At 55.8% G+C, this 27,966-nt stretch overlaps 1 protein-coding gene across 5 annotated transcripts; it reads left to right on the plus strand.

Annotated features, from left to right (window-relative positions):
- On the plus strand, positions 1-27,577 carry Fam167a (family with sequence similarity 167 member A). Of its 5 annotated transcripts, XM_063234949.1 has the most exons (6): positions 12-230; positions 486-582; positions 5,021-5,120; positions 12,137-12,370; positions 12,657-13,390; positions 25,052-27,577. In XM_063234949.1, exons 5-6 carry the CDS (start codon positions 13,007-13,009, stop codon positions 25,313-25,315), a joined length of 648 nt encoding a protein of 215 aa, XP_063091019.1. In that variant the 5' UTR covers positions 12-230; positions 486-582; positions 5,021-5,120; positions 12,137-12,370; positions 12,657-13,006; the 3' UTR covers positions 25,316-27,577. The 5 variants fall into 5 exon arrangements, with proteins under 5 accessions (XP_023417293.2, XP_063091019.1, XP_063091021.1 ...); XM_023561525.2 differs by lacking the exon at positions 486-582 and having other exon boundaries at positions 1-230; XM_063234950.1 differs by lacking the exons at positions 12-230; positions 486-582 and adding an exon at positions 1,390-1,896.
- Positions 27,578-27,966: the final 389 nt, after the last annotated feature.

The following is a 27,966-nucleotide window of genomic DNA, read 5'->3' on the forward strand; positions in this document are numbered from 1 at the left end:
CGCTGCGACCCGGGCCTCACGGAGGCCCGCTTCAGAGTGCCGCGTTGCCAGGCAACCGCCCTGACGCAACGCAGAACAAACCAAGTCCCTTCAAAAGAACACTGCCGGGATGCATGAGAGGCGGGAGCCGCCAGCGCCGGGCAGGAGCAGGCGGCGGGGACCAGGACAGCGCCAGCGCCAGCTCCAACGCCAGCGCCAGCGCCATCGCGCCGACGCCTCCCGCGCCAAAGGTGGGTTAGCGCCCGGGGCCAGAGCATTCCGGGGAGAGGCGGGGCCCTCACTGCCGAGGGTCCCAGTCGCCTGCATCTCAGGGGCTCGTACCCTCCCCAGGAGGGGAGGCTGCCACGCTCCGTCCTAGCCTCAGCACTCTGCTGGCCTCTCCAGTGCTGGACTTCCTGGAGGACATTTGGGACAGCGCAGAGAGGGGTGGTACAGGCTGCCCAGGTCAGCTGTGACCTCCATGCCCACCTGTCTCCTTCGCTCAGGCTCGGGCTCATCGAAGTTCCTGGCCCCAAGACTGCAATCTCAGCTCAAATGATCCGGACAAGGGGGCCCCACAATCGCCCTGGGACTAAAACCAGGGTAAGAGGGGACCAGGTAGCACAGGCCCTCAGGGAAAGGGCAGGTCAGCCGAGTACCCGGACACCGCACAGCACCAGGGTCACCAGGAGGAGGGGCCGCGGAGCGCATGCGGTGAGGGGGGTCTCCTTCATCTAGTCGGGTGGGCGTGGCGCTTTTCCGAAAACCCTTTGGTGCCTGTATCAGACCCTTGCTTCCTGTTTGGCTGGGAAAATCTGGAGGTGGGTGATCCCAGGTGGCGGAGGCTGGTGCTGTCTCGCCCGCACCAGATTCTCCTGAACCAAGTTGCTACACTCTCTGTCACCCCGGAGAATCCCAGACGAAGAGATGGGTCCCCAAGCACAGAGCTATCCAGGGGAGTCCTGGGAGACAGGCATCCTGCTCAGGAAGGGCTGGCATGGTCCCTGAAAGCTGAGGTGGCACCTGTAGCGTGATCATATCCACAGGATGGGGGCTCCTGCCAGTGTGGTTTCGGGGCCTGGCAAAGCAGCCTCTCTTGAGCTGTTCTTCCAGCATTTATTCACGGAGTGCTTGTGCTGGGAACCCTTCACATCTGTGGTCACTTTAGCTTCATGACCACCCTTTCAGGGGACAGTGGTGTCCTTGTGGCCAAAGGAAACCAGAGGTTAAACCACTGGGTGCAGCTCATGCAGCTGGTGAAAGAGCAGAGAGTCACATGCCCCTCTCCCCAGACCCCTGAAGCAGTGCTCTTAAAGGGATGTTGTCGTAGGAAATCCAAGGGGTCCTCCATCCAGAGAAGGGGGAGAAGCCAGTCATGTCCAGATGAATTGACAGCTGTGTGCTGGGTTCATCCTGTGACCTAAGAAGGTCCCTGCCATCTCCAGGGATACTGTGGAGCCAGCAAATGTTTGTCACATCCGGTCCGGAAGGCCTGGCCAGCTTCAGAAGGCTCCTTCTTGCTGACCCAGACCCCTGACTGTCCTCTTGCTCCTGTCCTCGCCCTCCCATTTGCATGCCTGAATTCCCTGAGGGACCAGTTCCTGCTGCCCTATCTGCCAGCTCGGCCACCCTCTAAGAGGACTTAAGTGAATTTCGAGACCAGTGCACGCCAGGCAATGAGGGAACAGCTGGCTGTCTCTCCTATGCTGGTCAGGTGGATCTTGCCGATGGACAACAATCAGTGGCCCAGGGAACACCTGGAACGTAGGCCCTCGGAGCTGTGCTTTGCCAAATGATAGCTCTTTACTTGACTGGGACATCGAGCTGCTTTCCAAGGCAGAAGATGACAGTGGAGATGGAGAATTCTCAAGAGCCACTGGTAGATGTCCCTCCAGAGTCACTAGATGTCACTGACATGTGAGCACCCGGGGCTTGCAGGGAGGGTGGGGCACAGGAAGCCAGCATGGAGGGCTGGCGGGGAGGAGTAAGCTGGAGTAGATGTGGGGAGTCCGGGGAGCCAGGAGTCCCCACAGCATCCCAGCCACCACAGAGGGCCAGTTTCTGAAAGGAGTCTGGAAGACCCCAAACCTCAGCATTTCCCTGGCTGGGCCAGATGCCCTCTCCACCAGAGTTCAGCTCCCCACCACACCCTCTCCAGAAGACCCAGGAGAGGATCGAGAGGAACCTCAAGGGGAGTCAGGCTGCCCTGCCCGCTCTGTCCACTTTCCTCCTGAGCCCTGTGGACCCTCACCTCCATCCACAGCACAGCTCCTCTGGCTCCCGTGCAACAAGAGAGGTCCTCTGCCCTGGGGCAGGTCAGGCCTTGGGCCCTCCAAGTTCCTGGCAGTGGGTCCTCTCCTGCCTGGTCCGGCCCGCAGACAATGCTGTGGAGTTCCCAGCCCAGCCAGCATAGCCGCCTCCCCTGCAGCCTCTGCAGACAGGGTTCAGCTTCTCTCTGGGAAGACACAACCTGAGCCCCCGATTTACTCCTTGCCAAGTACCTGATGCAGATGTGGGAACTGGCAGTGGGTTTCCCCGGCTCTCTCACAGGGCATGTCTCTTGGTACCAGGCAGGCCTCTGTGGTGGCCACAGTCCCAGCTTCTGTAAGGCCTCATTCCAGGAAGCCAGCAGCACCTGAGTCTGGCTGGAAATGGCCACTGGGCAGTCCTGGATGTGGGTCTGTGACTGGGAGCCCATTTAGGGCCTGGTGCTGCCCCAGCCACCATCAAGTCAGAAGGGACCCTGGGTGCCTGGTCCTGTGAGCCTCTCAGTCCTGGGGAGCCCGCAGCAGGCAGGAACTGACCCACACATGCCCTTTGGCCATGCAGAAAGATTCTCACATGGTTGTGTGGTCATCACTGTCATCTTATTTGGTTGGTAGCAGCCCTGAAAGCCTAGGGGAAGGGGACAGCAGATTGGCATGCAGGCAACCCTTAGAAGAGATTCTGCCACACAGGCAGGCGCTCTGGGGGCATTTATTTACAGATCCAGACAGCCTGCCAAGGGCCTCGGTGAAGTCCCAGTGGTCTGTCTCCTGATACCCTGAATGCCTTCCCAGGAGGGCTTGGTAGATCCCTTCACTTGCCCCTGTCGGAGTCAGGCCACTTGGAGTTTGTTTGGGTGATCTGGGTATCTCTGTCTTCACGGACACCAACACATACCTTGCAGTCACTGGCCAAGAACCAAATGCTTGGTGCTGCTGGGGACAAAAACTGGGACAGCTGCCCCAGCTGCCTGGGGGGTCGAGACGTCCTCCTCTGAGATGGGGCGTAGGGGTCCTGACTGGAATGCAGCTGGGTTGCAGCCAGCCCAGTAACATTGCACAGCACAGGCGCCAAGTCTGCTGAGGATTTAAGGTTGGCAGTGCGGAGTGTACTGAGGACCCTCTGGGCAGCAGCCCTACTCTCCAAGAGCATGCAGTGTGCCTGGGACTGCTGAGACGTCCCTGTGGTTTGTGCAGCTGGAGAAGGACGGTGATGCTCTGTAGTACATGGACATACACCAGGGGACTGTGGGGGCTCTAAAGCTGCTTCGCCATGTGACAGGCCAAGGACTCAGTGAAGGGCAAGCAACAGCAGTCAACGTAGGGCTGGAGCTGGGAACTCACATACGCCTTTCCCTTTGGGGCCTCCCAGACTGCGAGGCAGCTTCCACTGCAATCTGTCCGGATGAAGTACCCCAGGTCTAGGGGGTTGCATCGGTTGACCAAGGTCATGGAACCAGCTTGTACTATAAGGGAACACAGTCACACCCACCTGTCCCATCCTGCCTGTGGGCGCTCAGGACAGAGTGCCCTCCAACCCCAGCGTGTCCATGGCATCATTCCCACAGCCAGCTGGACCCGCCTGCCAGCCCAGGATGGGCCCCGCTGCATGCTAGAAACCCTAAGCCCTCCAACCACGAGGTCAGCATGCCCAGACCTGCAGCCCACATAAACACACATGCACCATGGAGCCTCTTAAGAAGTCCTTCTGCGACGGCTAGGCTGGGAATTTGCCGAGTAAAACAGAAATGAATTGTTAGAAGGACAAATCCCACTCAAGCAGGAGTTTGTTGATTTTGCTTTGATTTGAAGTTGGAACCGGTTACCCTGAGGATCTGAGTAGGTCTCACTGCCTTGTTTGGGGGCTGAGACAAATGCCACTTGGGTGGCTCTTTGGTGGGCTGCAGTGTGCTTACCTGGGAAATGTCCCTTTTCCTGTAGCCTAGACGCCACCCCAAGCTGCACTCTCCTGTCATCTCTGCAGACTGCTCTAAAGGCCACTCTGTCTGTTCTCTGTGCCCAAGTCCCCACTACCACTATGGCCTTTGGCCGGAAAAGTCCTGGGGTCACAGGCTGGGATGATGACACACTGCCTGGGCCCCATTCTGGGTGGACATCCCTACCTCGTCATTCTCTGCTTTTCCCATAGCCCTTCCTGCCCAGACCTGGCACCTCTCCCCCTGCCCCAGGCTCAGAGGGGACATGGTGGGGACTCAGGGGGTCCCCAAGCTCCCACCTCCTTGGAGCAACCCTGAGCATTGTCCTCTCCTTGCAGAGAAGCCATAAATTAGACATTTGGCTCCAGGAGCTAGGGCCTTCTCCTGACTGATTAACAGTGAAACACAAATTTAGGGAGGTGATTTCTTCCCTAACTTTTTTCCCTGGGCACAGTGAGAGAAAAGGTTTCTGCGTCCCCAGGCTTCTTGCAGAAGGACTGTGGGTCACCTCTTAGCAGCAGGAGTGTGGCTCATCCATTATTCAGCACTAACCTGGCACTTTGAATTTGCAAAGATCTTAAATGTTTGTAGAGATTCTTTCCTCCTCACATCCGGGCAAGAGGAAGCAAGTTTTCTCATTTTCTAGACAACAGAAGCAAGGATGAGCCTGGAGTTAAGGATTCTGGTCCAAGCCCATGCAGCAGCATTAATGGAGCTGGGTGACCTGTGCTGGTCCCATGTGGTTTTTGGGTTCTGAGTCCTAGTGTGTGGAAGAAAAAAAAAACACCCATAAAGTGCAGCATGATTTTTAAATGTCTGTGATTGTTCTTGCTACTGTAGGTGTGCAAATGGAAGATTTGAATTCCGAGCAGAGCTGCACCTGTTAGCCCAGGACCTGCAAACTGAGCTTCAAGCGGTGAAGGTCCCCAGGAGAATGCAGGTAAGCATGCTGCTCTGCCCTTGATCTGGGCAGGAGCAGAGCCGAGACCTGGCAGGCTGAGCTCTGTCTGCAGAAGGAAGGAGACGCCACGGCACCCAACCCAGCTGGGGAACGGCAGGAGCCCAGGCCGCCTCCAGGAGGAGGGGTGGATTCCCACAGGGCCTGTGCAGGGAGCGTGATCAAATAGCAAAGGATGTGGCAAGTCCAGGCCACCTGAGGGGCAGCAGCCACCACTGTGGGGTGCTCCTGCCTACAGTGTAGACGGTGTATGCCTACTTTTGAGGAGAACCCCACAGAAGACTGTCCTGCATGACCCTGATCCTAACCCTAATCCTACTTCCCCACCCACAGCCACCCGGAGCATAGCCCCACAGGGAGCCACCGTGCACACACACGAAATAGCAGCCTTGACGTACTCCCCTTCACACAGACAGCAGGGCCACCACATGTGTCTCCCATCCTGGGGTTTCCAGCATGGCTGGGGTGGCGGTGGGCCTGGAGGGGGTGACAGAGTGATGGAGTGACAGCCACAAGGCCAGCCCAGTGGCATCCCTTCTGCTTTGGTCACCATGGTAACCTGAGGCAGAAGGGTGCAGGCAGCTCCTGCAGCAGTTCTGCAGGGTACAGGGCTGTGTCCCCTACCCTCAACCCCCTCTGGCTGCAGAGCCCCAGTAGCCACACCACACTCTCCACCTGCCACACTAGGTGCGGCTGGGAGGTGAGTACCATCTGCCTGGGCCTCTCCATGTGACGCCAGTGTCGGGTTGATGATTAAACCTGAGAGAAGCCCATGGCCCAGCTCTGCCTTCTTCTGTTCACCTGTGACTCAAGGTGCAGACCCAAGAGTCTGTGGCGCCCACCCAGGAAAAAAGACCCGAGTCCTCAAGACATGACCAGATGCAGGAGGGGGCACTGAGATGCCACCTCACTCTGGGTCAGAGATTCTATCCTTAGCTGGGCTACGACTCCGATGAGGTCCTGTGGCTCAACCCTGCTCAGGTATGCTCAGCAGAGGGACACAGGGACATGCATGTTCAAGCTCTGCCATCACCTACGGCCAGAGCAGCAGCAGATTGGTCAGCTTCCAGGCCTGCTGCCAAGCCAACCCAGAGACCGTCCACCCCAGACCTGCCGGGCTGCAGCCTCCTCTGCATTCCAGGAGCTTCTCAAACGACTCGTGAGGTGGCAGCTGGAGAGCTTTTCACGTGGTGGGGCTGGCGCACGGTAGCCAGCTCTGACCAGTGGGGTGCTCTGGAAGGTGGCAGTCGCCTGAGATTCTGCCACCATTGGCCCAGCTGAAGGTGACTGGAAGGCCTGCTCAGGCTTCTTTTCAGTGTTGCAGTCCAGTGGTCCCCGAAGTGGGGCCTGTGTTACAGGACGGCAGAGCAGAGCACAGCTGCTGTCTCCAGGGGGACAGTACCCAGAGGATGCTGGGACTGGGAGGGGGACGCAGAGGCTCCCATCTGGGTCCCAGCGCAGCTTTGCTGGCTCCTCCTCTCACCCTGGCTGGTACACTCTGAGTATCTCTGGGCCAGTTTCCCTGTTCTGGGCCTCAGTTTCCTCATCTGTCGGGGAGTGATCGTAGTTTGTAAATCACAAGGCTGTCATGCACACAGGGTGCCTGGCAGGTGTCAGTGTCTAGTGCGTGTCACAAGCTTCATGAAGATGGCACTCACAGGAAAGTGGGGTCTGGTTGCATTTCAGAAGATTACTGGCACTGTGGTTGGAGGGGTCCTGCAGAGGCACGCAGGGGCCAAAAGCAGGGGACAGTGCCTGTGTCCCTGGGCTCAGGCCGAGGGTCAGAAGCCAGGAGGTATGGGGCCTGGTGGGGAGTATATCCAGCCTGGCCATTGCCCTGCTTCCCAGGGCAAGTGTGCTCTCTGGGAGCCGCGGTGTTTTCCTGTGTGAAGTCAGAGTAGGAGAGATGCCAATGTGTGAAGACCCTAGAAGTTTGACATTATTGTCACCCTGCCTGTGCTGGTGCCAGGGACATGGCTGCGAGGTCCCTGATTGTACTTATGTTCTAAATAGTGCACCTCATTTCCCGCACCCCTTGCCAGGCTGGGCGGCTCTGCAGTGTCTGCCCCAGCTCCTAGGCTCTGCAGTCAGATGGGGAGGACTGCGTGACCCAGAGGACAGGTGTCTCTCTACAGTGACCCAGGGGTGGCACTTCCTCTAAGAGGCATGGGACAGCTTGACACTTGCCTGTTGTTAGCTGTGGGTGAGGACACAAATCAGCTGGGAATGAGAGGAACTCATGGTAGTCTCACGAAGGGGACAGACAGCTACTATGCCCTCTGAGGCTCCTGACTGCAGGTAGCACAGCCCACCCCTGAAGACACAGGGACACAGAGGAGAGAGTCTGCCCATAAATCAGAGCCCCTGAGTACCAGCAACAGGATCAGGGGCTCACAGAGATGGCGAAAGAGGGAGAAGGCAGGCCACACCGGAGGACAGAGAAGAAGGCCCACGGCAGTCCTCTAGCAAGGACAATTGGGCTAAGGTGGTGCTACTTCAGGGCTGGCACCTCCCACACCCAGCGGTCACAGAGCTGAATCCCAGAGGCCTGGGCCTCTGCATAGCCAAGCTGAAATTCCTGCTCCCACCTGCTCGCCAGGGCCTAGAGGCAGAAGGGAGGGGGGATTTGGTCTTCTGGTCAAAGCAAGCAAACCAAAGGGCACTCAGCCTGCTATCCCCAACTGAGCTGATGCTCACTACAGCCAGAAGAGCAGGAGAGTGGCCAGACAGGCCAGACAAACAGGCAAACAAAAGCCAAGAATCAGCAAGACACAGTTTCGTTTGCCTCTTGTCCTCTAATCAGCTTCTGCTAGTCAGGTATAAACATGGGAACCCAGCTCAGAGTGGCCGAAGCCCAGGAGGAGAATTTGGCCGCTGTATAATCAAGGCTGGGTGAGGTGGCTTCCAACCAGGTCTAATGAGGGCCCCAAACCATCCTGTCTGCCTGGCTTGTGAGCCGGCAGCCCTTCCCCACTAAGCGCTTGGGCCCCAGGCTGCTTGGGAGCAAAGCCAGCGTCTGGCCTGGGCTGTGATCTGCCCAGGTGAGTCATGTGACCACCATCCCCATCCCACCCCCACTCGCACCCCCACCCCCACCCCAAAGGGGAAGGGACATGGGTGCTGCAGGGCCCTCTCCTCACAGTAGGGGGCAAGAAGGTGGGAACCTGGGAGGTTCTTCTGGGTCCTGTGCAGAGTCCCTGGATTTGGCACAAGGGGAAGCTGTTTCTGATGGGTTCCAAGTGCGAGACCCGTACATCTGTGTCCAGAAAGACTGGGGTGGGGGTGTCAGGGCAGGGAGAGGTGGGGGCATCTCCTATGGACAACTGGTAGAGGGGGTGTGGGGTATGCTCCTCTCACACTCAAGCAAGAGGAATCCTGACCTGTTTGCCCATTTGCTGTGTCACGTTTCTGCGTTGGACAACCCAGGACACAGGTTTGACCCTTAGCCTCGTGAACATGAGGGTCTAACAGAGGGGGCCACTGAGAAAGTGCCTGGGGTGAGAGTGACAGTTGAGGAGGGGCAGGAAGCCCAGCAGTTAGACAGCAGGGCCCCAAGTTCCAGATCAGCTTAGTCGGCCATTGACCTGGGGTCAGTTACCCAACCTGTCCATGCCTCTGTCTCTCCGTCTGAAAGCTGGGGGGCAGTACTCACTAGTTGAGCGGCACCAAGTGTTAGCACAGGGGTCACTGCCAGGAGGAGTCCTGGTGTGGCTGCTCTAAGTAATTGCCGGACACCCACAACACAGCCCTGGCAAATCAAGGAAGCTTCCAGAAGGAGATGACCCCTGAGAGCCAGGCAGAGGAGGGAAGGAAAGGCCCAGGGCTGAAGGGACAGCCTCAGGGTATAGGCCAGCGAGGAACCAGAGGGTGGGGAACTGGCAGGGGTTACAAAACTGGTGCGTGAAGCAGAGCAAAGGAATGGCTCCTGAAGAATCCAAATCAGGAAAGTGCTGATGAGAGCCCAGGCGGGGAAGAGGAGGGGGATTCGCCAGCAGCCATGGGGGCTTGAAGGTTTTCCAGCTGAGTACCTTAAGCGGTTGGAGTGTGGGCTGCATCCGGGACTGCACCCACCTGGCTCCTCCTGCAGCTGGGAATTAGCTCATGGCTAGCAAAGCCAGCAGACGTGTCTGAACGGCAGCGTGGGTGCTGTGTGGGTCTTGAGCCCTGGTACATCACGAGGTGGGAGGGGTGGCGCCCCCAAGGCGTCCTCACTGCCGCTGGGTGGCCCGCTTGGTGGGGCTTGCCCAGGCCTGGAGGGATTACCAGATCTCACATCCTGTTCTCCAGAGCCCCCGGGGTCTCTAGTCTTGGCTTCCACCTCAATCTATGCTCCCAACCCTAGGCTTACCCAGCTGACAGAGACCTCTTCCTCCCTGGGCTTAGGCCCCGAAGTCCCCTGCTGTTTTGCCCATCAGAGAGGCCGCCCAGGCCTCTGCCCCAGCACCTGGGAGGCTCCTCTCTGCCAGCACAGGATGCATCCATTTCAGTGCCCAGCGTGGGCAGTGGCCAGTGGACCTTCCTCCTGGGCCTCCCTGGCCTGGGTGGGTGACATTCCAGCTCAGCTCCCGCCTCCAGGCCTCTTCAGCTACTAGGACACTCGGAGGTGGCAGTCCTGGGACAGTGCTAGTGACCTGGAGAACAGAGCTTGTTTCAGCAGGTCCTCATGGTGCAGGTGTGCTGGGGGTGGCAGGAGGCCTGCAAGGTGCTATGACCTCTGTCCCTCAGTGAGAACCCTCTTTTCTGGTGGCTCAGGGAGCATTCCCATACAGGACCCGATCTGCTCCCGATATACTGTTCACACCAGGAAACAGGCCCAGAGGAGAAGGCTGAGCCTGGGTCCTGGGCTCCTTGGCAGTAGCACTGGGCCCAGAAACAGGCCCAAGTCTGTCCTCAGCCTCTGGAATGGACAGCCATCAAATCCAGGTCAGCCCAGCACCCTCAGCTGTGAGAGGCAGGAAGTGGGTGTGGGCACTGGCCTAGTGAGCGGGGTCCTTGCGAAGACAGTCTTGCTCTTGACGGAGATCTTTCAGGCCTTTGCCATCCAAAACTCAGGAGATGGGCCAGCTGCCTGTGTGAGTCGGCTTCCGGGGAAGGAGGGCAGGGTCAGGAGCCAGCTCAGTCCCCAGGCAGGTCAAGATTCAACCAGATGCCTGTACAGAGTACAGAGGTGTACAGAGGCAGGGGTAATGTGGCATGCATTGGGGTGGCATTGTCTAGGGCAGGGGTGGCAACATTTTATAGCTTTCAGTGACAAGCACTGCACTGTGGCATGGGGGCCACATGTTTGCCACCACTGGTCTAGGGCTCCCTCTGGACCGGGCACTGTGCTGACAGCTCCTTGTTTAATCTGAGGACCTAAGAAGTCAATGTTGTTCTAGAGATTCATGGGGGTGGGACCCAGGCATGGGAAGTCACAGGTTTGGGTTATGCTCTGTGGTCACCATCCTGAAATTCTTAGGAATGTTTTTGGGGGGTGGGTACTAGGGATTGAACTCAAGGCCTTCGTGCTAAGCACTCTCCAGCCCTTTCTGAGTTTCTTATTTTGAGAAAGAGTCATGCTAAGTTGCCTAGTCTGGGCTCAAATTTGCAATCATCTTGCCTCAGCCTTCCAGAGGGCACTGAGCTCCACAAGTGCTGCCGCCCAGCCTGGCACTAAGGCAGCCACATGTGGATGGAGAGGCTGAGCACAGTCACACGGTGGGTGCTGTGTTCGGTCCCTTGTTCCCTGCCTCCACGCTTGCCACCTGCCTCCTGGGCTCCAGTGAGGCTGCAGTGAGCTTGGCACACGCCAGGAAGCCCTGCAGATGAAAGGCTGCTCCTGGCTAACTCAGCCTACCAGCTCCTGTTCCCAGGTCCTCTGGAGCAGCTGCAGAAGCTGCTAATTAAAACGACCTCCCCACCCCACTCTGTGGAGAGTCCCCTCCCCAGCAGGACAGCCTGACCGCACAGCGCCCCCTGCAGGGAAGGGAGGATTCGGCTTCCCAGCGGTTATCTCTGGGTCCTCTCCCAGTGGCTTCACCCTAGGAAGGAATTCCAGCAGGGCTGGCCACCCTGCACACTCGGAAAGCATCCTGGCCTCTCAGCAAAGGGACAGACAAACAGTGGGCACCTGGGAGGGGCCTCGGCAGACAGTCTAAGGAGGCTGTATACAGCCAGACGCTGCGCACCCTGAAATGCAGGCAGCACCCCAAAAGCCTAAGCGGTTGGCAGTATCATCCTACTTTCTGGATGTGGAAACTGAGGCTCAGAGCTGGGATGTGATCCCAGCCAAGCATCTCTAGAGATCAGCAGTCCTCAGTCCTGACTGGGGCCAGCTCAGCAGGAGGACGAGGGCGCCCCATCGTCTCGGAGATCTGCCCTGCAGACCAGGCCCCCTTGGCAGCCCAGCCTGCCCCTGGCTTTCTCCTTCTCCTCTTCATGCTGTCGCCTGATCCGTGTCCACCGGGTCCCCCTCTTTCCAAGCACACATCCTGGAGGTGTCTTTCCCACCTCGGGCAGGGATTTCTCTTCAGCATTCACAAATCAACCAACATGGCTCCTCTTTCCCTCCTTTTCCATAGGGAGGAGGCCACGCCGGGCTGCTGAGACCTGGCTTTTTCATCTAAGTCTCGTCTTGGACGCTGTTCCACAGCCATTCATTCTCTTTTACAGCTGCATGCCCCAGTGCAGATTTTCCAAACTCACCCTGAAAGCCAAATGCATCTGCTGCCGCCCCCTCCACATACTCAGTCCCTGGGGACCCAGGAACACAGGGACCTGAGGATGGGAGAGTCCCTGTTGATTCTCACTCAGGGTTACTTTTCTCCCTCTTGCTGGGAGAGGGTGACAAGACCCTTGGCTTATGTCCCTTCTAAGCACAGGGAAGTGACTCAGATCACAGCTGGGCCCGCCAGGGAAGGCTGAGGTGTGGGCACCTGGAGAATGTGAGAACCAGCTTCCCAGAAGGGTGAGTCACAAGATTGGTGTTGGTTTAACAGCCCAACTCCTTCCCTCTGCAGCCACAGGTGATTCGTTCCTCCCTGAAGAGGTGAAGTCAGGTGCTGTTGCTGCAGGAGGAAGCTGAGCAAGGAGGAAGAGGAGGAGGAGGAGGAAGACGGGCGAGGGAGAAGCAGGGCACCCGAGTGGAGCCCACACAGCTGAGTCTATAGCCCACCTGCCTGCTCAGCTGACTCCGGGGACCCTCAGGGACAGGCTGGGCTTGTCCTCTGTTACGAGCCAGGAGATCAGTCTTGGTGAGTCACTTAGGGTCTTTAGGACTCTGGTTCCTCAAGCATAAAGGGGGATCAGAATAAACCTCTGTAGACTTACTAAAAGCACTGGATCATAGAAGGGGGATTGTTTTATAAATGATCAAATTCTGGCATTGGCAGATCTTGAGTTAAAGAGGTGAGGTTGTCTCACTTCTAGCACTCTCATGGACTTCTCTGAGCCTCAGTTTCCCCTCCTGGGGAGTGGACATGCCTGCCTCCACGGGCGTGGGAGGAATGCAGACTGACACAGCTCCTGTTCTTCCTGCAGGGTCCCGAGCTGCCCCCTGCCCGCTGGCCTGGTATCTGCTCTGCACCCCCTGGGACGGTGGCTCTTGGCAAACGTTGTCCGCCAGTTTCCTGCTGTCTTGTCTGTTCCTGCCTTTGCCGAGCATGGCCTCCACAGGATTTCAGGACTAATCCTAAACCCTGGGCCCCACAGCTCCTCTGAGAGGCCCCCAGGACTGACTCCAGAGGCTCTCAGTTCCCCCAGACTCCGAGACCAACCCCACCCCAGCTGGATGCAGCACTGCCAGAGCCGGCCCCAGCCTCGCCAACTGCCTAGCCTTGCCCGCTGCCTTCCGCGCCCTCCCATGTCTGACTGCCCTGACAGACTCTAGAATGTCTGCGCCCCAGATCCAAGTGGAAGATGTGGGTGAGAATGAGGAGCAGGAGGGAGCAGCTGCCCCCCCGGATGACCATCTCCGAAGCCTGAAGGCCCTGACCGAGAAGCTGAAGTTGGAGACACGCAGGCCTTCCTACCTAGAGTGGCAGGCTCGGCTGGAGGAGCAGACATGGCCATTCCCTAGGCCACCTGCAGAGGATGCGAGCTCAGAGCAGGCAGAGTGTGCGGCCAGGGAGCCCTTGCTGGGCTGGACAGAGGCCAGAGAGCACCCACCACTTCCCAGGAGCACCCAGGAGGGCGACAGGCCACTGTCCACAGGCAGCAAGCTGGAGGGCTTCCAAAGCATGGATGAGGCTATCACCTGGCTCAGGAAGGAACTGGTGAGTGACAGGGCCCTGCAGGGCCCCATCCCATCTCCCCTCCTCCTCTGTGTCCATCCTTCCATCCCTGACACCCATGCACCCCTGTACATCTGTGATTGTCCTCAGAGACCAGGGCAGAGCTCGTATCCCTGCTTTTCTGGAACCCATGTGTCAGGCAGCATCTAACCCCGGACTGGAGGCAGCATGTGTTGCCCCAAGGCCCTGAGCTCAGCTTAGGGTCCTGCACCCTCCCGCTGGACATCTTACTCCTGCTCCTGGAGTCTGCCTGTCCTCCTTCCTTGAAGTCACCTCTCCTGCCCTCCACCCCAACTGCCTGCTGGCCCCAAATCCACTCACTCAGCAAGCAAGTGGCCACATCCTGGGCTGGGCACCGATTGCGGGAGGGTGTTCTGTCTGGGAGCTGTGGCCCCGGGGCCTGTTGCAGAGGGTGCTGTGCTAACAGTGCGTGGTGTTGGGGAGCTGTCAGGGGCCTGCAGGAGGGAGCATGCCTCGGGTGAGGACCTCCCAGAGGCTGAGTAGTAGTCCATTCTAGAGTCAGGGCGGCAGTGTTGGGGACCAGTGTTCCAGCAGGAAGGAGGGTATGCGGAAGGGCATGTTTCTTGGAGCTGGGATGAGCAGCTTGGCCCTTTTTCTGCCCACAGGCAAAGCAGATTCCTATCAGGAGCATCTCTGGCTATGCAGTGCACCTCAGCCTGAGAAGGGGGTGGGTTGCAGAGCGGGGTGCCCTGTCCACGCCTCCCCCTGGGGGAATCTCCAGTCCCTGTATGGTGGTTTTTCAGCAGAGCCAGGCAGGAAGCTAAGCCTCCCAAGCTCTCAGCCCTTGCCCTGCCCATTACCTGAGGCCCAGGTTAGATCTGCCAGGTCCCAGCAACCCAGGAGGCCAGGGCAGGCTGCCCTCTAGAGCCAGGAGTAACTCTGGGGGCAGCGGGGCGTGTAGAGACCCATTTGGGTGGCTTTGCAGAATCCTGGAAAACAAATCCTCATCAAGACCTGGAGTTTCTGAAGCTGGGTTTGGGCTGGGAAGGGAACTGGGTGTCTGATTCCCTGGGAACCTGTTTTGGTTGTGATCCTTGATGCCGAGAGGTTTCACAGAGGACATGTGGTCTCTGCCCAGAGCCCCTGTGGGCTCTGGCTCCATGATCAATGGGTGCTTGTAGGGGTGTGGACATGCTATGCCTCAAGTCTGGCCCCAAAAGCTGCCCTTTGAATTCCTGAGTTAAGCTGTTTGGATCTGCTTTTATTAAAAAAATCAAAAATTATTCCCATTCATAGAGGATAGGACTTGTCTTCGAGTTCACTTGAGACTGTGTTGCTTCTGGGAGCAGACAAGTTTACTTTCTTAGTAAGCTGGAGTTCCCAGGGAGCCTCCTTTGGAGTGGGCAGGGTGAGAAAGGATCCTCCTCTGTGTGTGCAAACCAGGAGGGACTTCCCAGGGCCTGGCCCCTCATCGCTGTGCAGATGAGGGGTGCCTGCCTTACAACGAGGCGACCTCAGCTCCTGAAGCCTCTGCCGCAGCCCTGACCAATCTCATGAGTGTCTGGGGTGGTGTCCCACATCAGTAGCTTGCAAACATCGCCATGCTTGCAGTACCAGCTGATGGAGCAGAAAGGTGGACCAGGTGCAGGAGCAGTCCTGGGAGTGTGCAGAGGGACCCCCAGGGGACAGCAGAGGGTTCAGCATCCGAAACAGGCAGAGGGAATATTAGCCCGGATAACAGTGCTTCCTATTGGCATAACACTTTCCACTCTTTCAGCCGCTTCTCTGCGCTGTTGAATGGGTAATAAAGGAATGAGGGTGACAGTGAGATTCACCCCTAAACGAGTGCTCACAGTAGTCATTCTTGTAATTGTCACATGGCCTCACCTGCCAGGTTCCCTGGCTGAGAGCAGACACAGCAGTAAGACAGATGTTGCCTCTGGACACCAACCCGCCAGGTGGCACTTCCTGACTGCAGTAGTACGTGGTGTTCTCCAAAGGGAATTGGTTTTCCTAAAAATGTGAGTTCTCAAAGATTCGGCCACGACAGTGGGGCGGGGAGAGAAGCAGGAGGGAGGGAGACTCTCAGCCTCCATTGCTGCTCTCTCTGGTTCTTACAAGCCTTGTGCTTGCTGTCTGCATCCTATGGTGAGTAAACTGGCTCCTCATGCTCAGGCAGCCCTGTAAGATGGTGAGACCAGGAATGGAAGGGCCAGGGCTCACTCTCCACCTGCACCCCTGGAGTAGAGGGCTGTGGGGAGTGGCAGCACTGCAGGGGCCTGGGGGTATGGGCTGATCAATCAGTGGCCCCCCGAACTGCTCTGTGCACATCCATCTTCCGAGTCACTTGTTGACAGGAAGACTCGGGTTGCATGGGTCTGGGTTAAGAGCTGTGACTCAGAATTTCCAACTGGCTCTCAGGTGACCCATGGTGCCGGTCCACAGAACACACTCTGAGTAGAAAGGAGGCTCCGTGTGGGGCCAGGGAACCAAGATAAGACCTCGGAGAGCAGAGCATAGCACCCAGTGTGGTTCCAGGCCTGGGTGCTGTTGTCAACCCCGATGTGGCCAGGGCTGGGCCAGTGAAGGGGCCTAGGAGCCTACATACAGGTTCCTGACAGAACTGTCCAGGATCTGCGTGTATTCCGGGCAAGATCTCCCTGAGCCAGCGCAGCCTCACACAGATAGGAGCACAGGCACATTGACAGGAAATCCTGCCTGCCCGCATCAGGGTTAAACAGCAGCAACTTTAAAACCCTTCACTGAAGGGGAACCTGTAGGGTTTGTAGTTTTTTTGGTAATGGAGATTGAACCCAAAGCCTTTGAATTGAGCTACATCTATAGACATCTGATTTATTTTATTTATCTTACTTTTTATTGATTGATTGGTTGAGTGATTGAGACAAGGTCTCTTTAAGCCCCTAAATTGTCCAGGTTGGGCTCGAACTTGAGACCTTCTTGGTTCTGCCTTCTTGAGTACTGGAATTACAGTCATGCACGACCATACTTGGCTTCTGCTAGTTTTTAAGTCTCTGTCAAAACAAAGCTTCAGACCATTGATCCCTAATTTGCCCTCTGTGAACTGGCAAAGCTGCCTTTAAAAAACTGACCTATTAAAAAAAAAAACCTGACCTGTTTCTCAGCCAGCGAGAATAGTTTGCATAACTTTTATTATACTGTATTTGTTTAAGCTCAGAGTCAAGTGTTCCATACCGGGGCCAGGCCCTCCCCACTGAATTGGCATGGTCACATGGGAATTTGTGTTTTCTCCACGTGGCCAATGAAACCAACCAAACCTCTGCAACTCAGTGGGCCATGGGGCCATAGGCCCAGGAGTGGGCAGGCCCTACCTTGCTCTCTGACACCCAGAAGCCATGCTGGGGCAGTTAGTAGACTCTGGAAGCATTGTCCCTGTCCCACTGCATCCTCTGTGACCAGGTGAAGAGCAGAGAGGGCCTCCTGGGGTACCATCCCATAGTGAGGGCTGCAGGGTCGCCCCAGACACTCCTTCTGACCTGTCACTTTCGGGAAGTGACAGTTGTGGCATCACCCCGGGCACCTGTGGGGGGAGAAGCTTTTCCTGGTGCTGATGCATGGGGAAAACACAAGAAGGTGCACAGGTGACTTTGGACTGTCCCTGTGACACCACTCGGGATCGGGTGGCAGGATGTCCATCCCAGCATCAGAAGGTGGCACAGGGCCCGGGGTGGGAACGAGCCTGAGAAACTGAGAAGAGGGAAGGTGCCACCCACAGCCACCCACCTTACCCTTCAGCTGAGCGTAGAATCCGGGACATTTTGCAAATGCCCCTGACCCATGGGACTTTGAACAGGGACCTTCCTCTCTGCCAGTCTCTCAGTTGTCTCACACATCCCCTTTGCCAAGCTGGGAGCCAAAGGACATGGACAAAAGCATCTTCCCCTCTGCCCGAGGTGGCAAAGCTGAAAACAAAACATTGGAGCTTGCTAATGGGCTGCCTTTGCGGCCAGTGAAACTGCCAGGCACCAGCAGACGTGTTTCTTGTAGGATCATGCAGGTGCCAGGTCCCCGCAGACAGTGCCCCAGGAAGTTGTTTATAGTTGTTAGGAGACAGAAGACAAAGCCAACAGGTTTAAAGCAGACAGGACCTGTGTGGTGGCAGGCCTGGAACTGGCCCACAGGCGCCCCATGGCCACAGCTCTCCTGCTCAGCTGCGGTGTAGTGAGCACGTGGCCCTGCTGTGGGCTCAGCTCCCTGAGGCCAGCACTGTCCATACCAGCTGCATGGCCCACCCAGGTGACAGGTTGCCTTCACCCACAGCAGCGGGGGAGGCAGAAAGGGCCATGGTCCTATCTCCTAGCTGAGGAGCAGGTTGTGCCCCGCCCCCCAGGAGGCTTAGAAGCATTTGCTGTTCCCATTGAGCAGATGAGGAAATGTTAGAGACCTGAAGCACGGTGGGGGGTGAGGTAGGGGGTAATGGGTGTGACTTGTTCCTCCCCAGTGCCAGGTATGGCCAAACCAAGATGAGCCCCACCTCCAGATCCAGACCTCCTTCCTTTGTCCCAGATGCATCAGGTGTTCAGGTCAACAGGCTGTCAGAAATCCTGTATTCCACCCTCCTGATTCCAGACCTGCAGGGGTCCAGGCATGGTGGTGACACAGGACAGCGCTTAGCAGGGACCAGGCCAGCTTCTCGGTGAGGACATGAGGTTGCTCAGAGCCACCAGTGAGTGGCTGGCTGAGTGGAGGCCAACTCACAGGAGGGACCCAGCCCAGGCATCTTTGGCCACCCTCTGAGCCTGTCCCTTGGTTGCCTCTGCCTCCCAGGCATCACTAAAGAATGTTTAAATCAAGTCACCCACAAAGCAAGCACGCTCCAACACTGCCGATCTTTATTTCTGAATGCTACTATCATTCTTTCTATGTTTCTATAGTTTGAGAAATTTCTAAACCAAGAATATATCATATATGAGGCACGACCACAAAATACAGCAGAGGTTGAAGTTAAAAATTATACAAACACACCGTTTTGCTAATCCCCCTCCAAATCCTTCCCCTCGCATGCAACTCTCTTAGCCAACATTCTGGCTGTTTTCAGGAACCCTTCACAGTTAATTCCAGCAACTTCTGTCCAAATATTAGTGTCCCTGCTGTGTGACTTCTGACTCCTCCCCAGAACCAAAATGACTGGGAAAGCCAATATTTTGAATCCAGGACATTGAAGCAGCCACCATAGTGCAACTAAAGACATGAAAGAAGAACCATATTTTGGGGAGAATTAACAATATGTCTTATACTGCAATAATATTTTTTTTTAATTTGAACATTCACTGTATTTTTGACCACCACACTTTATATTCAGAGAGGGGAAGTTATGAACTAAAAGACCAAAGAAAGAGGAGTCCCCACTCCTGGGGTCCACCTTCCTCACCCTGCAGATGGCAGTAAAAGCTGAGGGTCTCCTAGAGAAGATAAAGAAATCAGTGCCTTCTGCCTGGGGCCAACAGCTGACCCGTGGCACTGCTGGCCCACGGGGTGAAGCTGACCCATCTCTCAGTGTCCTTCTCTTTGTCCAGTAGGAACTCAGCAGCCCGAGGGCCACCAGCTGTTGTGTGTAGGGGGCAGGGTTCTGTCCACGGGGACCTCTGGTGGTGGTGCCCAGGCAATCTGTAGTGGCAGGGAAGCTTAGGTGGCACAGGGGGCAGCACTGGGATGTAGCAGTCCACCAAGGAGCCCCTCTTGCAGCTGGCCCAGTCAGTGCTCATGTCAAGTAGAAAAGCGTCAGACATGAAATCGTGTAATCAGATCAGACTCCAGCCAAGTTCTGCCCAGGAAAGCCAGTCTGTCCAGTCGCCTCAGTACCATCACTGCAAGATGGGTGATAAAGCCCTGCCGGTCCCTGTGTCATAAAGGGAACACAAAGGCCAACAGCCAGGCAGCAGAAGGGTGGTGGGCACCCGCCGGCTCCTAGAGCACCACAGTGACCTTCCCAGGAGGCCATGGCTGGCCCCATCGCTGCCCCACTTTACAGATGAAAGAACTGAGGTAAAGGAACTTGCTCCAGATGGAGGGTGGAGCAGGGATTCAAACTCAGGCCCACCACAGTCCTCCTCAGCCGTCAGTTGCCCCCTAGTCTGTGAGCCTGACTGCACAGCTTCTCACTCCTGCACTTCCCGGTCTTAGTCTCCAGGTCTGTGGCTTTGGCCTCTTTCTACAAACTTCCCCCTCTCTCAGTCAGAGGCCTTGGTTCTCCTGTGAAGGGCAGGCCCAGTGGCCCTTAGCGTCTGACGGACTGCCCCTCCTGAGGCATTGCCCACGTGTGACATCCCTTTAGGATGTGTGTGTACTTATTCATGGGTGCAGGAGTGTAATTCAACATGTGTACAGTGCGTCAGGGGCGAGTCAAGAAAAGGAGCATTTCCCATCCTCATCTGTTACCAGTTTTGTTTATTGGGAACCTTCAAACTCTTCCCCGTGGCTGTGGTGAAGTGAGTAATGAATTGTAGACTGAAGTAGGCGTGGTGGCTCACACCTGTGATCCCAGCACTCATGAGGCTGAGGCAGGAGGATTGCTGTGAGTTTGGGACCAGCCTGGGTTACATAGCAAGTTCAAGGCCAGTCTAGACTACAGAATGAGACTCAGTCTCAAAAATTTAATTAATTGTTTCGGGGCTGGGGATTTAGCTCAGCGGCATAAGCACTTGCCTTGCAAGCAGGGAGTCGTGAGTTCAATCCCCGGTACCGATGAAAAGGAAAAGGACAAAAAAATAAATAAAATTGTTTCAGGCTGTGGTTCTCCTTCTGTGCTGAAGACCACTAGCACTAATTCCTCATTCATCCGTGTATTCCGATATCTTTATTCCCTGCCCATTGACCTTCCTAGCTTCTAGTGACCTCTACTCTTGCTGTCCTGAAGTAACTTGTTTTAGCTTTCATGAATAAGTGAGACTTTATAATATTTGTCCACTGTGCCAAACTTACTTCACCTGACATAGAGTCCTCTGTCTGGTTCTATCCATGTCCCACAAATACAGAATTCCACCCTTTTCATGAATGCACACTGCTCCATTTTGTGCATAGCCCACTACTTAATCTATGCACCCGCTGATGGGCATCGCAGCTGTCTCACTGTCCAGGCCCTTGTGGGCAGGGCTGAAGTAAACATGGATGCAGGGATCCCTCCAATGTAATGATTTTTTTCCTTTGGAGATAGACTGTGGAGAGAGTGCTGGACCCCACAGGAATCCTACTCCCCCCCTGCTTCCCCTCCCACTGACGGTGCAGGTGAGTTCTCCCCTCCTCACATCCTACGGAGCCCCTGTTGCTTCTGCCTTTTTGATGAGCAGCTGAAGGCCAGGAGCCCAAGTTGTGGTTGGGACTTGCACTCTGGTGGTGATCGGTGGTGCTGATCATGGATGGCTCTGAGGACCTGCTGGCCCCTGGTGTCTTCCTCTGAGAAATGTCTGTTCAGGTCCTCACCTGGTCAAGAGAATATGGTTTCCAGTACCCACACCCAGGTCCAGAGTGTCCAGGCCCCTTCACATCCAAGGCACCTGGCAATGTGGCTGGGCCGGGTGCTCTGTCTGCCCTGCCTATGGGGGGTCCTGCCTGCCCATGGCTGCTCATCCCATGGGGTCACTCTGGGATTGGAGGCTAGCATCCCTGGGGCCCATCCAGGCCCTGCCCAGGAGCCCAGCCCGTCCTTTCCTTCCCAGAGGCCAAACTTGCGTCACGAACACAGCAGATCTGAACTTGCCACATAGCAGAGTTTCACCCTTGCTGACCCTGCCACCCCAGCCCTGCCAGGGGCTGCAAAGCAGGGACTGCCCTGCCTGACCCCCGAGGCTGGGCCACTGCTCCTCAGAGAGGTGTCCTCACACATGGAGGTAGCACCAGACTCACTTATATTCCTGGGGACCTTTGGACCTCTCCTGTGTGTCATCCCCAGGCCCTGGCGTCCATTCAGCAGCACACGTACCACCCACCTGCCCACTTCTTCCATTGCGAATCCAGCACTTTCCAGAGACCAAACCCAGGACGGAGATTGCCGTTCCTTTTAGCCTTCTGCACTGTACACTACAATGTGTTTTTAAAAACATGTTCCTGGTTTGAACCACTGGGGGTACACACACGACTGACTGTCTCATCAAGCAGCTGTATCTCCCAAGGGGACCGTCCCATGCCGTCCGATGGGACAGTCACGCATGGCATGTGCCATTGGTGATTCAGAGCTACCTAGCTGTGGGACAAACAAATGACAGCCCCATTGAGAATGCATTTGTCTGGGGAAGCGAAGTCTCTTGGTGGATGGTTTCTCTATGGATTTGCTTTCGTGAGCCAGTAGCCACCTCTTCCTCAGGGTTCTGCTTGGTGTCTAAGGCAGCAAGTCTCCCTGGCAGGTCCCCTGAGTGGTGCACAGGGAGAGCACAGAGGTTCCCACACAGCCAGCCTTCCGGTCCAGGTTTGTGGGTCTGAAGTGACATGTTCACTGGTACCAGGGGCTACTGAATGTGTGGACCCACAGTGAGTCCTCGTGGCTGTGCTGAGAGTCACCGTCAGACCAGAGCTGCCAGGTCCTCACCCTCCTCGTGCTCACACGGAGCAGGGGCGAGGCCCAGGCAGAATCCCACGCCCTTTGAAATGCTGCTTTTCCTTGTCTTCCTTTCCATGTGCACAATCAAATGCACCTCAGCAGAATGAGCATCAGAGGTGACTGCACCATGATGGCCTGTGACCAGTCCAAAGAACCAGGGCCTTGCCCCCTATCTCCCTCCTTCAGATGGCTCCAATGTGCCCTCAAACCTCCATGGCTCCCTGACCTTTTTGTGTATCCCCTGGACCCTAGAAAAACAGCCCCTTTCCCTCCCCAGGTACCCCACACACATGGCTATGTCTCACAGCTGCTCCCAGACACCTGCTCAGACTTGAAATTCCCACCTCTGAAAGATTCTTTCAGGCAAAAGGGTCAATTCCTGTAGCCAAGGTTCAAATCTAAACCACAGGCTGCTCACTTTTTCAGAGAGCCTTGTCTTTGGTTGGACAACAGTGCCCCAGAGAGCAGAACTAGCCACGTGTAGAGAGGCTTGGGCGAGACCAGGCGCCATCTGCAGACAGAGCTGACTCCAGTGTCCTTCCCCAGGCCCTGGCAACACCCCACCTGGTGCCAGGTTCCAGTCAGGGCTCCACAGAAAGCAACTAATGTCCAGACACTCCAGGGCAGCCCGTCACCCTTCACGGGGGCACTGTTCCTGTCAGCAGACTTTCCGGCTCTGAACTCGAGTCTTGCCCACAGATTTAAGAGTGAACCAGTCAAAGGGGACTCTGGACTTCTCTCCCAATTTTGGCATTATATACCTGGATAACCCTCCAGCAAGGCTTCTGGTCTCAATTTTTCTCAGTTATGAAATTAGGAGAAAAGTGAGCTACAAAATAATAGAGAGAGAGAGAGAAAGAGAGAAAGAGAAATGTTGAAATACTTACCAGTCATGTTGCTAATTTCTTCTTTTTTACCCAGCAAAGTCTATGTGCAATCCTGAGCAGGGGAAAGTGAAAATGTTTGCCTTGATCTGTGTAACCACGGTCCCTCTAGAATCTCCTGGGGCATCTGGCTCCGGGCACCAGGAAGACCACACAGCAGAGCATAAAGACACAAAAGTACAAAACAGTTACCACCTTCAAGTGTAGGGAAAAAATGGTGCAAAGGAACCAGATCGCAGGTGGAGGAGGAGCAGCTGGCAGCTGGTCTTGGTGACAAAGCTGTTCATGGAAAGCATGCTCAGCCTGGCAAGAGGTGGCTCCATCCTGTTCCCCTGGTCCCGAAGCCTCTGCACAACTGTGTCCTAACATGTGAGATGCAGTTCAGGCCAGCTCTCAGGGATCTGCTGGTGGCCTGGGCTCCCACTGGTCACTGTGTCAGCCCTAGTGTCATACCATGACATGGCTGAGGGGCGGTTGTGTTCCCAGGAAAGGATTCGCTGTCCTTGGTCTCCGTCATGCAGGGCTCTGCTTTTCCTGGAATCCAGGGGCCTTAGTCACTCGGGTGACTGAGGGTGGATGGTTGCTGAGAAGCAATACCCAATACCCCAATTTAAAGGAGTAGCATAACAGAGGGCACAGTGGAGGAAAAGCTACTCACCTCAGGGCAGCCCTGAAGCACAGAGCAGAGAAGGAGGCTGGAGAGGAGATGCACCCTTACAGGCCGCAGCCCAATGGCCCCTCTTTTGACCAGACCCCACCTCCCAACAGCAGTCAGCAATATTGTCCAGTAATTCCGTCACCTTGCAAAGCCCCACCCTGAGCACATGAGGCCTTTGGGGGGGGCATTCTCGATGTAAACTGCAATGCCAGGTGCCCACAGCTTTAGGGTAGTGGCTGGGAACTTCGGGGTGTTCGGGGTGTGAAACCCTGTAAACCTCTTATGTTAGGCTTTTAGGTCCTGACGAGGGATGAGACCATGCAAATTCAGGGCTAATCAACCCTGTTCTGCCACCTCTGAGACAAACACTGTCTAAAAGATCAACACAGCCCCAGGCAGAGCTGAGAAGCAATTTGACCCCAGACAGTAACAAAACATGCAAGCTAAGGGTCAAACTCTGTTCTGCTTTTCATTACTTACTGGGCACCTGTACATCCAAATGAGAAGGCAAGGTTCATAGCAAAAATGGCTTTCAGGTCCCTTATGTGCAAGAAGAAAACCCAAAGCATGTTTCGGATGAGTGGCAAAGCATGTTTCCCAGGAAAGGCCCGAGATTCTGCCTGGGCTCCCGAGGATGTCATGACTACATCAGTGGGGTGACAGGTCCCAAGGGAGGCTTTGAGGGCTCCCAAGGGACAATATATGAATGGGTTTTGGAAACTGCTTATGGGAGTTCTCACTCCCTTCCTTATCGGGAAACCCTGAGGCTCTAACAACCTGATGACCTTCCTCCAAGGTCACTCAGCCCTGAATGGGCTCCAGACTCCATGCCACTCTTGTTGCTGAACTTGGCATCAGCCATTTGGGCCCTGGAGTCTGACTCTGTGGGTTCCCAGCCCAGCTCCACCACCACTGGAGGTGGTGACAGGGTTTCTTTGCTGTCTCCACCTCCTCTCCGTGACCTGTGGGTGTTAAGGGCAACTGTTTCGTGCTAATAGCCCCAAAGAGCAAGGAACAGGGCTGGCTTGTACTAGTGAACAGTAACTTATTTTTATGTTTGGCTCTTTTGAAATTCTATTGCAAGACATTTCAAACATTCTAAGGAATTTAAAAATACACACCGCAGCCAGCCGGCTCTGTAGTGTGCAATCACAAACACCGCTGCAGTTGACACCCCTGGTACCCTCCCCATCAGACCCCCTCCTCCTGCCTAGGGGAGCCACGGGCCTGAGTTGGTTTTCTCATTCCCATCCTTCTCTCACCCGCTTCCTCCAGCTAGAAATCTCTCAACAGTAACAGTAAACTGGAAGCACCTTGAAGCCTGACTGCCTGGCACCTCGCTCAGTAAAGGACTGTGAGGGAGTAGCTAGTGTGGCACAGGGTCCTGATGGGTGGTCACACCTGTCACCTCTGGGTCTGAATCTTTGTCTCTTTATGCTGGGAAGGGGCGCTTATCTCCAGGTAGCCCAGTAGGTCCCGAGAGCAGGCCTCCGAAGGCCAGGCCTGGCTTTGGTAGGAGCAGCAGCCTTAGCCACCCTCTCCTGACGATGCCGCCTCTCCCCCTCCAGGCAGAGATGAGGCTGCAGGACCAACAGCTGGCCAGGCAGCTCATGCGCCTGTGTGGGGACATCAACAAACTGAAGATCGAGCAGACCTGCCACCTGCACAGGCGGATGCTGAACGACGCCACCTATGAGCTGGAGGAGCGGGACGAGCTATCCGACCTCTTCTGCGACTTGCCCCTGGCCTCTGCCTTCAGCCTCTCCACGCCACTCAAGCTCATTGGAGTCACCAAGATGAACATCAACTCCCGGAGATTCTCCCTCTGCTGAGGGGCCTGAGGGGTGGGCCCAGAGCTGAGGGCGTTACTTCCTGGCAGCTAAAGTGGGGTGCCCAGACCTGGTGGGAGGTGTCTGCTGGGGTCCCACCTGGGGGTCCCAGTGTCTCCACAACCCGGGGTCCTGTTCCGTTCACAGAGTCTGCACAAGCAGGGTGCGCACTGGGTTCCCACCTCCTCCCTCCCTCAGCAGCCCACATTCCTGTGTCTAGAGTCATTGGTGCTGTGAACTGGGGTCCTCCACAGGGCTCCCAGAACTTTGTTCTCACGAGAGGCTCCCCAGGGGTGTAAGAAATGAGAGAAGACCAGTATACTAATCCTGTGCTGTTGCCACCCAACTCCTGGCTCTAAGGAGGTGACCCAGTGACCTTGATAGGAACCCACTAGGATCCCCAAAAAGTAGCAGAGTGGCTCCTCAGCCAGCAGCTGGCCCAGGCTCCCAGCATTCTCTCAGCTTGGCACTAAAGCATCTTGGACACTTTCCAGAGTGGCCTGGACGTGTGGTGAGCACGCACTGGCCTCACTTGGGTAGAGCAAGACCAGACACCCTGTTGACTGTCCCCCCAGCCATTCCCCTGCACTGTCACCCACATCCCCCAGGAGCGCCTGGCAGGCTGGGAACTGATTTCCATTGGCCAAATCCTCCAGGAGGGCACATCTCTGAGAGTGTCACCTATATCACCTCACTGTGTCTCACCAGAGATGCCACCCAGGGAGCTCACGAGCTACCTCTGAGACTGTCTGGCCTACAGTGTTCCTAGACTGTCACTCTGCCACCCTGTGTGGCTTACTTGTGGGTCACTGCTGGATTCTCATCTGAGCAGGCAAATGGGTGACTAGGTCAAGCAGAGTTAGATTTGGCTCTCGGATTCCTGGCGTTATCGCTGTTCGAGCTGAGCTGTTCCTACACTTACAGCACATGGTGCCTGGGGTGATCCCAAGATCAGGCATTCCCGAGGCCTTTGAGGGATCTTGTGGAGCCCTCTGACTTACAAAGGGAAGCCGGGCTGGGAGGTCCTCGTGAATGAGGCCTCCCCAGATCACACCTCACTGAGTTCGCACCCCAAAGATGGCCCTGATGCTTTGCCAAGGCCAAAGACTGCAGCCGCTCTCCTCTCCACCCGCTCAGGTGGACCCAAGGGCACATGTCTGCTCGTCACCGTCCTGCCGTCTAACCAGGCAACTGACCCCACGTACCTCACCTCTTTCCTGCAGGAGTTTCCATCCACACACACCAGGGCCCACTGAGGAGGGCCCGGCTTTGGGGGCTGTGAGTGGGAAGACACAAACAAGTGGCCCCTAACAGCCGACAGGGAACACAGTGTCTTCATGGTGGTCTCCAAGAGCCAGAAAGTTTGTGCTTGCATCCAAGAGGGTAGAATGATGTAGCCAGGATTTCCTGTCACCCCAAAACCCTGGGGACTCATCCTGACTTCCCACACTGCCGAGTCCTGCGTGGTGTCCCTTTCCTGTCACTTCTGTCCATGAGTCCAGACTGTCCTGGAGTCGTCCCCACCGCCCCGCAGAGGAATGCCGGAGCCCACCCAGATTCTGAAAAAGAGCCTGATCAGTTGGGTTTTTTTTCAGAATCAGTCATAGCCGTAGGAGAAAAGGACTGAAGGAAACTGGGTTCTTGAGTGGGGTGCAGCTGAAGAGCTTGAGGCTCAGTTAAGCCAGTTTTCCTCCTTGCTTTGTTCACCTGGAAGAATCAAGCCCCAGAGACCCGGTTTGGGATAGGTTGGATGTCTTAGCTTTGTGTTTGTTTCATCCTGAGGATTTTATTTAAGTGGGGCGAGGGGGTCAGAGAGGTGGCTGGAAAGACAGTTTCCTGCACATGGCCCGGCGTCTGTTAGCTCCCGCCTTCCACGATGAACTGAAGCAGCTGACTGAGTCATTCAGCCCCATCTGTGAGGTCCCCACTCTGTGTGGGCAGTGCTGGCCCCGTGTCTGCAGTCAACTCAGCATGTAAATAAGGACCGTCCACAGTTTTGCCTGTCACCACCCCAAGGATGTAAGCACAGTGCTCCTGCCACAAGTGGTCTGGTCCACTGCCTTCAGGGGCTCTGTCTGTAGCAATCACAGAAACCTAGAGGGCCTGGGCGGGCTCTACCTGGCCTGGCCTCACCTCGACCAACACCTACCCTGTAGCAATACCAAGTGCTATTATGTAATCAATGAACAATTTACAACTTTATTTTTTATGATTATGTTTCTATATTGCTGTTAGATAAAGTGAAATAAAAATATTTCAAAAGAAGATCTCCATATGAAGAAGAACTTTACTTCCTTTTAGCTTGATTCTGATACAGTACTGGAAGGATGGATGGATGAATGGACAGACAAGTGAGTCAATGGCTTGATGGATGATGGTTGGCGAATCAGTGGATGGATGGGTGAATGGGTGGATGGTGGATGATGGAAGGATGGACGGATGGATGGACAAGTGAATCAGTGGCTTGATGATGGATGGATGGGTGAAAGGATGGATGGATAGGTGAATGGATGGATGATGGATGGATCAATGAATGGATGAATCATTTGAGCACTCAGATAAAGCTGTGGGTGTGAAGGAAAGGCCAGCATCACTATTCTTTTCTTTATCTGCCTGCCCCTAAAGCAAGACTGCTTGGTAATTGATACTGTTGA

The sequence above is a fragment of the Cavia porcellus genome, unplaced genomic scaffold (assembly GCF_034190915.1).
Source record: "Cavia porcellus strain 051 isolate PalLab524CR breed Dunkin Hartley unplaced genomic scaffold, mCavPor4.1 scaffold_24, whole genome shotgun sequence".
NCBI lineage: Eukaryota > Metazoa > Chordata > Mammalia > Rodentia > Caviidae > Cavia > Cavia porcellus.

Bases quoted from the DNA above. Each gene is read 5' to 3' on its own strand.
- Fam167a (XM_023561525.2), top strand. From the start codon at position 13,007: ATGTCTGCGCCCCAGATCCAAGTGGAAGATGTGGGTGAGAATGAGGAG. The intron at 13,391-25,051 runs GTGAGTGACAGG...CTCCCCCTCCAG, and splicing joins CCTGGCTCAGGAAGGAACTG to GCAGAGATGAGGCTGCAGGA.